This window comes from Cebus imitator, unplaced genomic scaffold (assembly GCF_001604975.1).
Source record: "Cebus imitator isolate Cc_AM_T3 unplaced genomic scaffold, Cebus_imitator-1.0 Scaffold317, whole genome shotgun sequence".
NCBI lineage: Eukaryota > Metazoa > Chordata > Mammalia > Primates > Cebidae > Cebus > Cebus imitator.
Window position 1 is genome coordinate 1,904,020 of NW_016107632.1, and position 14,174 is coordinate 1,918,193.

The 14,174-nt window shown below is 45.1% G+C and overlaps 1 protein-coding gene across 4 annotated transcripts in view; it reads left to right on the forward strand.

The window, feature by feature from the left end:
* Positions 1 to 3,738: 3,738 nt before the first annotated feature.
* Positions 3,739 to 14,174, forward strand: part of HMGXB4 (HMG-box containing 4) — a 33,557-nt gene continuing 23,121 nt past the window's right edge. Inside the window, exons 1-6 of one of the 4 annotated variants that reach the window (XM_017504013.2) lie at positions 3,769 to 3,845; positions 8,305 to 8,403; positions 9,056 to 9,204; positions 9,747 to 9,825; positions 9,933 to 10,045; positions 10,605 to 11,560. In XM_017504013.2, coding sequence (XP_017359502.1) covers positions 10,673 to 11,560 — 888 coding nt within the window. In that variant the 5' untranslated portion in view covers positions 3,769 to 3,845; positions 8,305 to 8,403; positions 9,056 to 9,204; ... (1 more) ...; positions 9,933 to 10,045; positions 10,605 to 10,672. Of the gene's footprint in view, positions 3,846 to 8,304; positions 8,404 to 9,055; positions 9,205 to 9,746; positions 9,826 to 9,932; positions 10,046 to 10,604; positions 11,561 to 14,174 lie in introns of all 4 variants that reach the window. The other 3 variants (XM_017504012.2, XM_017504014.2, XM_017504011.2) reach the window with 3 other exon arrangements.

The following is a 14,174-nucleotide window of genomic DNA, read 5'->3' on the forward strand; positions in this document are numbered from 1 at the left end:
TTTGAGACAGAGTCTCACCTAGTCTGGAGTGCAGTGGCGCAATGTCGGTTCACTGCAACCTCCACCTCCCGGGTTGAAGCAATTCTCCTGCCTCAGCCTCCCAAGTAGCTGGAGACACGCCACCAAGCCCAGTTAATTTTTGTATTTTTAGTAAAGACCAGGTTTCGCCATGTTGGCCAGAATGGTCTCGATCTCTTGACCTCATGATCTGCCCACCTCAGTCTCCCAAAGTGCTGGGATTACAGGCATGAACCACTGCACATAGCTGGGAAAAGGCATTCATATTCACAAACATTCACCATGACTAGGCCACCCCAGGGGGTCCTCTTTTCTCTCTTTCCAAGTTTCAAAAATGCAAGAGAACTGTGAAAAGATATTCAACAAGGAATACTTTTCCATCAAGGTACAGAGGAAGCACTTGAATCCATTCAAGGAACTATGACCTCCTGGTTCCCACCACCAACCCACTTCTGGCTGAGCTAGCTCCGGTATACACCTCAACAGAGAAACCTCCCTGGTTACTGTTTCAAAGAACAAGTTGTTCCTACCCTCATCCCCTGCTAGTAGTACTCTCTTAGCCAACCTGGCATCACTTTCTCCACCTCTGATTATCACCGAATGTAGTATTTCTATCTCAATTTTGTGTCCCCCAATCCAACTGGAAAGTAAGCCTCCAGGGGACCAGGCATTCCAATTCTGTTCACTGTTCTATTCCCAACACCTAGGATAGTGCCTGCCATGTGCTGTGTCTCCATAAATATCTGTTTAACGAATGGGCGTGCAATGATCCAAGACTGGGAACAAGTTAATAGCATTTTGTGATTGAGAGAATAGGCTGAGGAGAGATCTGACTTCAGGTCTCCAGGAGCTTAAGATAAGCAAGAACCTGATATACCCATCTTCAGGTGGAATAAAAGAAGCAATGAGACCAATGGGACTCATAAGGCTTTTAGGTCCAAGCTAGTGGTACATTGTGGGGACAGCTACTGTTTTTGCCTTCCTAGCATGCACTCACCCTTCTGACAACAACCCTTGATTTTCCTTGTGTCTACCCTGACCTACTTTTGGAGGTAAGCAGGTGACCTAATTTAGCCAATCAGCAGACCCAATGCCTTTGCTTTAGCCAATCAGCAGACCCAACGCCTTACTCATAGTGATTGTTTTTTGTCTGGACACACGATCCAATTCAGGCAATAAGAGTCAATCCCATGCCTTTTGCCAAAGCAAAAAGGAAAAAGAAACTCCCTCCCAGGTAAGGCTTGGTAGCTCACACCTCTAATCCCAGCACTCTGGGAGGCCAAGGCAGGTGGATCGCTTGAGTCTAGGAGCTTGACCAGCCTGGGCAACATGGTAAAAACCCCATCTCTACAAAAAATACAAAAATTAGCTGGGCATGGTGGTGTACACCCATGGTCCCAGCTACCTGGAGGGCTGATGTGGGAGGATTGCTTGAACCCAGGAGGTCGAGGATGCAATAAGCTGTGATCATGCCACTGCACTCCAGCTTGGGTGACAGAGTAAGACCCTGACTCAAACAAAACCTCCCTCTCCAGGGACCCTGCTAGCAGGAAAGAGGATGAAGCTTGGGGCTGCCGGAGTCATCACCTGAATCAGAGAATAAAGCTAACTCGGAGGAAAGCATCACAGAGACGTCAAGGCACCAGCTTGAGTTACCTCCCTGGATGTGACCATGTCTGCAGGTACTGGAAATTTCAATCATGTGAGCCAATAATTCCCCTCTTCTGGGGAACTACATGGAATTGTGTTTCTGTCACAACTGAAATCATCCTGACCAATGGATTTAGGATTCTGAAGAATGAAAAGGAAATACATCATTAGGGCTCTTAAATACCTCAAAGGGAGGCCAGGTGTGGTGGCTCACGCCTGTAATCCCAGCACTTTGAGACGCTGAGGTGGGCAGATCACGAGGTCAGGAGTTCGAGACCAGCCTGGCCAACATATGAAACCCCATCTCTATGAAAATTAGCTGGGCGTGGTGGTGGGCACCTGTAGTCCCAGCTATGCAGGAGCCGGAGGCAGGAGAATCATTTGAACGCGGAGGCAGAGATTGCAGTGAGCCGAGATTGCGCCACTGCACTCCAGACAGAGCGAGACTCCGTCAAAACAAACAAAAAAATCTCAAAGGGAAGCCTAACATCAGGCAGTGTCCCAGAAATGTAATCTAACACCTTTTGTTGAAACTCATTGCCTGTCTTTTTGGTGAGTAGGATAGGAGCTGCAGAGAAAAAGGCCATGCTAGTTTTATTAAGTATTTACAGTCACATTTTGCAAATAATTTCAGCAACCTTAACTCAGGTGTTTTAACATCTCAGCATCTCACAGCTCTAAGAAACAGAATCAGTCTTCTACTCAGTGCAGAGGGAGAGAGAGCTTGACATAACCAAAAGAGCACTGAACCAAGAGTCCAACAATCTGGCTTTTAATCTGTATCTGATCACGAATTAGCAGTGTGGTCTTAGACAAATCACCTTGCTTCTACTGGTCTCATGACCACATCATCTTCAAGCACTTGCCTAATTCTGCAATGATAAATCCGCTAGGACAGGGGTTCTTAATTTTTGATGGGGCCTCAGCCCCAGGAAAACACACATTGCACAAACACATGATTTTATGTTGCATAGGGTTCACAACTCTAGAAGCCAATCTACGTCTCTAACCTCTCTGCTTAACAGTAACACCAGCTCCTGTTGAGCTCCTCCAGTGAAAGGGAGCTCACTACTCACAAGGAAGGCCATTATACTATTGAAACTGTACTAGAAAAATAAGTTCTTCTTCATATATATATATATTTGAGACGGAGTCTCGCTCTGTCGCCCAGGCTGGAGTGCAGCGGCTTGATCTCGGCTCACTACAACCACTGCCTCCCGGGTTCAAGCAATTCTCCTGCCTCAGCCTCCAGAGTAGCTGAGACTACAGGCGTCCGCCACCACGCCTGGCTAATGTTTTGCATTTTTAGGAGAGACGGGATTTCACCATATTGGCCAGGCTAGTCTGGAATTCCCGACGTCAGGTGATCCGCCCGCCTCAGCCTCCCAAAGTGCTGGGATTACAGGTGTGAGCCACCGCCCCTGGCGTTCTCCTTCATATTAAACCAAGTTCTGCACACTGTAATTTCCACCCATTGGTCCGAGTTCTCCACAGCAAATCGGAAAAATTGTGTTCTCGCCTGTAAATGACATCTCTTCCTCTCTCTCTCTGAAGACTGTTTCTAAGAAATGTAGATGTTTCGCCAGGCAAATTATTTTGCTGTACATTGTTACAAAGATAAGTTCTTCCACCTCACTTCTAATCTGCCAAATAGCCAAATGTAGATGCTGAAGTCCAGACAAGCACACTGCTATTAATCTGCATGGATCTAGGTTTTGCAAAGAGGAGCAGTGCTGTATATAAATATCTTGAAAGCAACAGCATAGTATTTTGGGGAAAGCACCGCATTCAGAATCAGAAGACTGGAAGTCATACTCCGTCTCCCATTCCAACTACCTGCGCGTCCTTGGGCACGTCACTTCTCTCAGCCTGGTTCTCTTCTGCAAAATGCGACAGGAATGCAGTGAGGATTAAGCGAAATATTTGTAAGCTTCCAGGGCAAGGCTGGCACATAGCAAATTCTCAATAAATAAATAACTGCCAGCTCCCGCGCTCAGCAAGCTCCGAGTTTTATTCGATGCGCTCGACGCTCTTGGTCGGACCGGAGTCCCGCTCCGGAGCCCGAGTCTGCGCTCTGGGCTCGACTGAGGCTCCCTGGCCGCTCGCGCTTTTCTCTCCTTCTCCAAGATGGCGGCGGTCGGCGGCGCTGAGGCGGGATCCGGGCGAGCCGAGTGAAGGTAGCGGCGAGCGGAGCCCCCAGGAGGCCGGGCTGGGCCCCCACCCAGAGGCGGCAGCAGCCCCGCCCCGCCGCCACCCGCCGTCCTGGGCCCGCGACACCGCCTCTGAGGCGCCCCAGGCCCGTCGCGGCCTAGCCCAGGGGCCGAGCCGGGGACTGGAGTAGCGGCCGCAGCCGCCCCCAGGAAGGGGCTGGAGCGGGCAGAAGGAGGAGGGCGGGCGGGAGCTGTTCAAACGGGGAAGGCGGGAAAGCTGCGGGGCCGGGAGGGGGCGTGCGGCCGCCCCGGGGGCCTGCGGACCCGGTGCGCCCCTCCCCCTGCCCGGGCCGTCTCCGCCCTCGGGGGCGCCGTGAGGCCGCCGGGGACGCGGGAAGCCGGGTGCAGGTCGAGCTGTGCGGCTCGCATCCCGCGATGCGGGGGTCCCGGGGGCTGTCAGGGGGAAAGGGCCCGGGGCTGCGGCCACGGGAGGGCTGAGGCCGCGGCTGGCAGGAGAGGGTACGAGGAGCTTTCTTCTTTTCCTCTTCACAGAGCTTTGTTGAAGTAGCTGTTGGCACAAAACTGCCGGGAGAATCCCACTGGTTTGCCGTGGGGAACCACAAAAATGGTGGTCCCGGGGGCTGATGGTGTAAATCACCTGGTATTGTGTGTATTCTTTGCGTGCAACCCGGCCTGGCCGTGCCTCCGCGGTGGGAGCCTTCTCCATGCAGGCCCATTTTCCCTCCACAACTACTACTTGTAGATTCACTTTATAGCGTGCAGAAGCGGAGAAACCTCTCTGTCCCCTCTTTCTGAGGGCTAACTGGTGGCTGATTATATTTCCTCCTAATAGAATACATTTTAAAAAAACGGAATCCCAAATAAAGCCTGTTGATTGGACAAGGCTTGTCAAAATTTGTATTGCTAGTCTTTTGGAATGTGTGTTGTCAGCCAATCTGTGCGGTGGTCGTGGTTCCGGTTAATTGCACTGCAATGAGAGGATTCCATCCCCATCCCAGACTGTCGGGATCTCTGCAGCTTCCAGAGCTGGCAGGGGCTGGGAGTGCTGCCTAGGTAGGTCCCCGGAGAAGGGAGTGGCAAGAGGATTCGGAGCCGCTGTGTTCGGAGTTTGGAGGAAACCTCGACGAAAATGAGAAGGCATCACTTGCTTGTATCCTAGAAGTAACAAGGAGAACATTTCAGAAATTGGCAACCGGTGGATGCTCATCTTCCTTTACCTGCACTGACTGGCATTTGAGTTCTTGAAAGGAGTGTTGGAAAAGGAGAACGCAGAATCTTGGACAAGGCTCTCATCCTGGAACAGACCTGGATTTCAGAATTTCTCTCACTGGCCCTTTGCTGGGGCTCCCTTTGTTTCCTTTTTTTCGATACTCATTTACATTATGGGGTGAAGAAGCTTGTTAGTGATTGCAGAAGCTCACGTTACTTCAAAAAAAACAACCACCTGAAACCTTTTTTTTTTAGTATTATTTGAAGTTTCAAAATAACAAAGATTTGTTGTTATAATATGATTTCAAAATCATATCTGATGATTTTTCCCCCAATTACTTTGGGCATCCCAAATGAACATAACTTGTATACTTGTCTACAAGGGAAAGAGCAACTCTGCCGCCTCCTTTTCATATCCTGAAGAAAAGTCCCCGCAGAGCTTTTTAACAATTTGTACATAAGTATGCATTTTTATGGTACCGGTTCTGTACTTGTATCATCAGTATAAAATAATGAACTTTTACTTATGTTGTCATATCTTAGCACACTGAGACAAAGTTATTCCTGCTTCTTGGAGTTGACATTGAATTTTGTAAACTCCCAAATTATTGAAGTGAGAATGGCTATCAACACCTGGTTCACATTTGCCAACATTTAATGTAATTATGACCTCCCTTTTCTAATGTGAAAAACCTAATATTTTTCATTTCCATTAATCCTCACAATCTACTCTCTACCCCTGAACTCTGAATTTTCACGGATCATATTCAAGACCTGGAAGGAACTTCAGGGGTTCATCTGATCTTATATAAATGTTGCCTAAACTCTGGCTTTCTTTCACACTGTTGCTTGAGGTTTATCTGGTATCTTTCTTCTATGAGTCAACAACCAAAACAACCCTGAGTTGCAATAATATCCTGATTTTAAAGAACCTAGAAATTCAAGGCCCATCAGTCTGCCCAAGCTGTGAGAGATATAGTCTGTGTTTAATTTTAGTTTTTCAAGCTTTTGGCTGTCCCAGTTCTTTAGTGAACTGGACTTGTCTTCAGGCCTCATTCATTTTTTTTCTTCAGGTTATTTAATCCAGTGATTTATAAAATGCTTTTCAGTGTTTTTAAGAAAATTCAACAATAGCAGACCTAACCTAATAAGTAATGCTAACACCACATTTTCTGTGTGGGTCTGTGCCTCTGAGAAGCAGTTCCTAGTTTTCTATTCCCTCACAACTTTTTAATCCACTAGTTTTTTAAAGCAGTCAGTAGCGGGACCACGATACAGTCATCTTCTTATACTGTCTTCAGAGGTACTTATTTCTATTCTGTTAGGTTGCCCTACTATGTTTTATGTTGATTTCGATGTTACCAAAGGGAAGGCCTGTTTATAAGTCTCAGGACCAGCCTTTGCTTACATTTACAAGTGCATTTTTTTGTTGACAGAACATTGATGGCTGTATTTATGATATTTAATATTTAAGTTTTTGCTATTTCTCAAATATTCTTGCCAAAATTCATGCACAGAAAGCGTTTAATTTGAGGTCTCCAGTGGTAGTTCTTGGCATTATCAGCCTGTGAATATCATCTGTATATTTTTCTTATAAGCTCAGTATTTTAGTGCCATTGAGAGGATATGCTCTTTTCAAATAAATGGATGTAATTCCCTATATTTCACTTCTCCTACCTGCACCCCTTTTGGAGTTAGCACCACTTGGGTAGAAAGAGGAAAACAGTAGTTCCCATTGAGAAAGTTTCATACTTAAATGCTGGAACATGAAAAATTGGCTAAATTATGTATCTTGCCTCTTCTCATTTTTATCTGAGGGCTGACCTCATGTCCCCTTCGTTTCCTATGAAGAGGCCCTTCGAACAGACAGTTCTCCAGTTTATCTTTAAAACAATCCAGGCTAATGTAGTTTCATTACTCTAGCTTCTCTTACTTTGACTAAATCCATTCTTTAGAAGTGAAGAAATGCTTTTTTATGTTTCTTTTCTTAATGTCACTTATAAATCATTCTTGGTAATGCTTCATTTTCCTGTTTGCATTTTAGGCCTACGTGTACGTTGTATTTTATCTGATTTGTGCAAATAAGTCTTTTATTTAAAAAAAAAAAATGTAACTCATGAAAGTTTCCCTTGTTAATCAAATTCATCTTTTCTTTCACAAAAATTCCATGCATCGGTATTGTCTACAGCTACCTGAAGGAATTAGTAATGTGTTATTTAAGTGTCCTTCGGTATTTCTAAATCCCCTTATAATAATGAAGGTAAATTTAAATAAATGATCAGTTAGATTAACTTTATAATCATTTGACTTAATTGGATGAGAACATTTCCAAAATATTTAATATATAATTTTAAATTTCCTGAAGGACTTGTGACATTGCTTGTTCTTAAAACATTTAAAGAATTTTACCTTACAGTGTATTTTATAGCATTGTCATCTGTCAAGATGAGCATATAAACTGAAATGCCAAAAAATTTATAAAAATTCAATACAATACCTAGAACATTTAAATTATATCAGTTATTATTAGTGAAGATCTTAATAATCATAAAAGTTTTATGACCAGTGGACAAATGATAAATATCTCCCTGTTTTCACCCAGACTTTAAGAAATTCTTGGTGGTGGTGAAAGCTGTCATATGGTCAACTGATGGAAGGAGTGCTCCTGCTTTTACAGTTACATAAATTTGAACAAATTCATGTAGGCCCCCCAAAAATGCAAAAGAAATTATGCTCTGAAGATATTTAATATCCCTATACAGTTAATCATTTCTGTTTAAATTGCAAAACAATAGATGTTACCATTTCACCAATTCAGTTGGTAGGATTTTATGGTCTTCAAGTGTTTGGTGTGATCTGTCTTCTCTGCGCCTTGCTTTACCTGTGTATTTTTTAACCATGATTGAACCTATCCCTCTAACTTAATGTTGGTTTCTACCCTGTCTCAGTGTTGTCAGTCCTGTTGGCATTTCAGAAATTCTCATTAATTTTGAAAGTACTTTTTAGATTGGAGGTATTTTATATACTTCCCCAAATGACAACTTTAATTCATGACTGAAATCTAATTAAGCCTAGTGTACTTCCTGCAGTATCAACCCCAGTATATTTACAAAGAGAATGAGGAGGTGACAAGACACTCCTTTATTTCTTGCTGCCCTTCCAGTCGGCCCTTGGATCACTGCGCATTTCCATCTGGAAGGTTGCTTCTCCACAGTGATTTCGCATTACAGGAGGGTTTTCCTTCTTTGTTTCTCAGACCTGGCCCTGTAGACGGGAAGGAGACTGGACACAGTGGCACATTCTCAAAGGCCCTGCAGGACCGCCATGGCTTATGATGACTCCATGAAGAAAGAAGGTATGACCCCATAATCAGAAGCATTCCAAAGGGGGTATCCTCTTCAATTCTTGCAGCCCATGGATATAGAGACCAGGACTGGGCACCACAGCCTGGACTCCCAAGTGATGGTCCAGAGCACTGTTATGACACTCAGCCTCTACGCCATCCCCAGACTGGGCCCATGGAAACGAAAACCAGGACAGGGCTTCCTACATGAGAGTCTGAAATATGAGTCTTAGTTTATTGGGGTGATCCCCTGCAGCACTCTTGGTCCTTGCCAGCTCCAGTGTGCAGGAGTCTGGGGATAGGAATCACATACTGGACTCCCACAGAGCAGCACAGCACAGCACATGACTCCTTATTCTTTTCAGCCTTCCGTCCGCAAGTCTGTGTCCACCTACCAAATCACAACTAAGAAACCATGTCTCAGGTTGCACATGGGGCCTTTGCATAGCATGGAAACATTGTTTCTTCCGGTTTGATTCTTGTATTTGCAGCCAGATCATCAAATACTCTGTTCCCCTGGGTCTAGCCCTGTATTTCAGTGGACTTTACTGAAACATTGTTTTAATTTGGAAATAGAGGGACTGTTGCATTACCTGCATGGTGATTGGGTCATTACTTACTTGAGTTTCTCATTTCCTTTCTTAAATAAACCTGTGCTTCTCAGATTGTTTTGATGGTGATCATACCTTTGAGGACATAGGACTTGCCGCTGGCCGAAGCCAACGAGAAAAAAAACGTTCTTACAAAGATTTTTTAAGGGAAGAGGAAGAAATTGCTGCTCAGGTCAGGAATTCTTCCAAGAAGAAGTTGAAGGTAAGTCCTGAAAATTTAAATTAGGAAAGTTTTAAATTACTCTTTTTTTTGGAGGCGGAGTTTTTTTGCTCTTGTGGCCCAGGCTGGAGTGCAGTGGCACGGTCTTGGCTCACTGCAGCTTCCACCTCCTGGGTTCAGGCGATTCTCTTGCCTCAGCCTCCTGGGACTACAGACATGCGCCACCATGCCTGACCAGTTTTTGTATTTTTAGAACAGACAGGGTTTCACTATGTTGACCAGACAGGTCTCGAACTCTTGACCTCAAATTCACCTGCCTCAGCCTCCCAAAGTGCTAGGATTACAGGCGTGAGCCACTGCGCCCAGAAAGTCTTAAACTACTTCTTACCATATTTCCTAAAATGTGAAGAAGGAAGTGTTTTTTAATAACTTTAGAACAGAAAAATAAAACATCGTGCACGTCTATTTTTATTATTTCTTGTGCTTTGTTTCCCAAAGTCAAAAATCATCAAAGACAAGTGTGGTTCCAAACTGCTTTTGCCTCATCATCTTCTTATTGGTCAATTCTTCTTCTTTAATTACAGGATAGTGAACTTTACTTCTTGGGGACGGACACACACAAGAAGAAGAGGAAGCACTCCTCTGATGATTACTACTATGGAGGTGAGGATGGGAATGGGCAACATGTGGGATAAACACATCTCTGGTTCTTGGAGTCGGGGTAGGGGAAAGGGATCCAGATGTTGCTGACTCAGTGGCCTATTTAACAGGACAGTGGTTCTTGTTCTGAGTGCCGATAAACCAGTGTGAAGGAGGAGAGGTGGAGGGCTGGTATTTTGGAGGATTCAGCATAGAAGAACAGTCTGCATTTGTGATACACCAGGTACCAGGTTCCTTCTCCCCCCAATCATCCACTTATCTTGCGCCCATTGTTATCTAGCATCCCTCTTGTCATATGTAGTCCTTGGGCCCTCTGGCCTGCACCTGTGGGTCACTTCTCAACCAGTATACCTCCACTCACAGAACCAGTTTTCTTAGCTATGTTACGCACATAGCTGATGAGACTCAACTTTCACTGGAATGGGTTTGTCCTGAACACAGAAACAGATGATACTCTGTCTGCAATCTGGATTATTAACTTCCCATAATCCCACAGCTCTAGTCAAATCTTCTGGGTATGTGCTCTTTGGTTGCTTCTGAAGACTTAATGAAGAGAAACAACTTTAGTGGCAAGAACTGTGTCCAGGGTCAGAGGCAGCATCTACCAAGCTGAGAAGCACCAGGCCTTCATTTCTCAATGTTAGGAATCAGTTAAGGGGTCTCCCTTCAAATCATTCCTGTTAGCCTCTTTCTCATGTTAGCTAGGTGCTTTTGATGAGAGAGGAAACTTGTTAGAAGTTGCTTCCCATCATACTGACAGTACTTCTCTTGATTATTTCTAGACATTTCCTCTTTGGAATCGTCACAGAAGAAAAAGAAAAAGTCCAGCCCTCAATCTAGTGATACAGCGATGGACCTGTTGAAAGCTATCACTTCCCCACTGGCAGCAAGCTCCAAGCCCTCCAAAAAGACGGGGGAGAAATCCTCTGGCTCTTCAAGCCATTCGGAGAGTAAAAAGGAGCACCACAGGAAGAAAGTCAGTGGAAGCAGCGGGGAACTACCCCTGGAGGATGGTGGCTCCCACAAATCCAAAAAAATGAAACCCCTCTATGTGAACACAGAGACACTGACCCTTCGGGAGCCTGATGGTTTAAAAATGAAACTTATTCTCTCACCAAAGGAGAAGGGAAGCAGCTCTGTTGATGAGGAGTCCTTTCAATATCCCTCCCAACAAGCAACTGTGAAAAAATCCTCAAAGAAATCAGCTCGGGATGAGCAGGGTGCTTTACTCCTAGGACATGAGTTACAGAGCTTTCTGAAAACAGCCCGGAAGAAGCACAAGTCATCCTCAGACCCACATTCATCTCCTGGCCCTGAAGGCTGTGGGTCTGATGCCTCCCAGTTCCCAGAGTCCCACAGTGCTAACCTTGATCTTTCAGGACTTGAACCTATTCTGGTAGAATCAGACTCATCCTCTGGTGGGGAGCTGGAGGCTGGGGAGTTAGTGATAGATGATTCTTACCGGGAAATCAAGAAGAAAAAGAAGTCAAAGAAGAGCAAAAAGAAGAAGGACAAGGAGAAGCATAAAGAGAAGCGACACTCCAAGTCCAAGAGAAGTTCAGGACTTTCTGCTGTGCCAGTGGGAGAGGTCACAGTGACATCTGGCCCCCCTCCCAGCATCCCATACACTGCAGCAGCGGCTCCTCCCCCACCACTTCCTGGCCTCCACACAGATGGGCATAGTGAGAAAAAAAAGAAAAAAGAAGAGAAGGACAAAGAGAGAGAGAGAGGAGAAAAGGTAAAGCATCTTTTAAGTGTGGTGGGGGTAAGAGATGAAGCAGGTTCTTCCTGGATAGTCAGTGGACTTGGAAGTTAAGCAGTTGAGGTAAACCATTGGGAATTTAGCACAGTTGGGGGATATGTTGGAATGATATAAAGTGTAAAATATTACCAGTGGCGCAGTCTGTCTGATACAAATATAGGAGCAATCTTTCCCCCCATCACCCCCCTGAGAGGGAGTCTCGCTCTGTTGTCCATGATGGAGTACAATGGCACGATCTTGGCTCACTACAACCTCCACCTCCCAGGTTCAAGCCATTCTCACTGCCTCAGCCTCTCAAGTAGCTGCGATTATAGGCACCCGCCACCATGCCTGGCTATTTTTTTGTATTTTTAGTAGAGATTGGGTTTCACCGTGTTGGCTAGGCTAGTATTGAACTCCTGACCTCAGGTGATCCACCCGCCTTGGCCTCCCAAAGCGCTGGGATTACAGGCCTGAACCACCATGCCTGGCCAGAGCAATCTTAATTATTCATGGGTTTTCTTTCTTTTTTTTTTAACTGTATAATAGAGACAGAGTCTTGTTCTGTCACCCAGGTTGGAGTGCAGTGGCATGATCTCAGCTCACTGCAACCTCTGCCTCCTGGGTTCAAGCAGTTCTCCTGCCTCAGCCTCCCAAGTAGCTAAGATTACAGGTGCTCACCACCACGCCCAGCTAATTGTGTATTTTTAGTAGAGACGGGGTTTCACCATGTTAGCCAGGTCTCAAACTCCTGACCTCAAGTGAACCGCCCGCCTCAGCCTTCCAAAGTGCTAGGATTACAGGCGTGAGCCACTGTGCCTGGCCTAGGGTTTCATAATAGAATTTTTTTCCCATTGTGCCAGGAATAGGTTTAGGTGTACTGTGGCTTATTCTAGCTGGTTCTTGAAATTCATAGAAGGAGCTAAACCCAATTTATTTCACTAACCATCACTGTCTGCTTAGGGCAGTTGGGAGATATAAAACGGTATTCTTTGAGTTCATTTTGAAAAATAGATTATAAAAATTGGTAGAACAGTGAGCAATTAAGTTAACAGAATAGCTAATGCCTTTCCACCAGCTGGACTTGGCTACTTCCTGGCATTCTTCTTAGTGTCAAATGTATGTTCTTTTACCATCTGAGTGCTTACTGTATGCCCAGCTAAATGTTGTAGATAGTGCCAGGAAGTAAAAACACAAGCAGGACATAGCTGTTTACTGTAGGGAGCTCACTGTTGATTAGGGAGCTAGGAATGATATATCAGTCACCTTGGTTTGATTTCTTTCCTCACAGCTCAACAATTTCTGGCAGTGAACTTTAGGGTCTCATAACTTTGTCATTAAGGTTTCTTTTTTTGTTTATAGTTCTGCAAAATGCGCCACCACACCCGGCTAATTTTGTATTTCTAGTAGAGACGGGGTTTCTCCGTGTTGGTCAGGTTGGTCTCAAACTCCTGATCTCAGGTGATCCACCTGCCTCAGCCTCCCAAAGTGCTGGGATTATATGTGTGAGCCACTGCACCCAGCCATACGTTGCTGTCTTATTACATATTGGCATTATCTTTGTACATATTCTATTTCCCTTATTAAAGACTATAATGGAAAACTGGTTCTTAGAATTCATAGAAGGAGCTGGGCACGGTGGCTTACATCTGTAATCCCAGCAGTTTGGGAAGCTGAGGCAAGCGGATCACTTGACTGGCCAACATGGTGAAACCCCATCTCTACTAAAAATACAAAAATTAGCTGTGTGTGCTGGAGTGTGCTTGTAATCTCAGCTGCTCCGGAGGCTGAGGCAGGAGAATTGCTTAAACCTGGGAGGCAGAGGCTGCAGTGAGCTGAGATTGTACCACTGCACTCCAACCTGGGCAACAGAGTGAGACTCCATCTCCAAACAAACAAACAAAATAGAATTCATAAAAGGGGCTACATCCAATATCTTTAACTTAGCAGCACTGTCTGCTTGGGGCAGAACATATAACTCCTGTACTACCTTATTTAGTATCTTCAACTCCTCAATGTCCTTAGTAAGCACTTTGTAAGTATAGGTCAGATGAATGAATATATGGATGAAAACATAGTACTGAAAAGGTATGTTGGGAGCAAATTGTAGAGAATCTTAAATGCCAAAATAAAGGGCTTGGCAGTGGGCAGTTTGGAGTTTATAAGCAAGATTTAGTTATTATCTAAATGATATGAATAAAATGAGAGTTGTACAAAGTGGATTAGACTAGAGAGAGACTAGTAACCAAGGGAGCTGTTATACTCCAAAAGGTTAGTAATAAAATCCTAAGAGACAGGAGGATCACTTGAGGCCAGGAGTTCAAGGCTAGCCCGGGCAACCCAGGTGTGGTGGTGCATGATTAGAATCCCAGCTACTCCTGAGACTGAAGTGGGAGGACCACTTGAACCCAGGAGTTCAAGGCTACTGTGAGTTGTGACTGTGCCACTGCACTCTAACCTGGTTGACAGAGCGAGACCCTGTCTCTTTAAAAAAGAAAAAAAAGGCCGGGCGCGGTGGCTCAAGCCTGTAATCCCAGCACTGTGGGAGGCCGAGGTAGGTGGATCACAAGGTCAAGAGATCGAGACCATCCTGGTCAACATGGTGAAACCC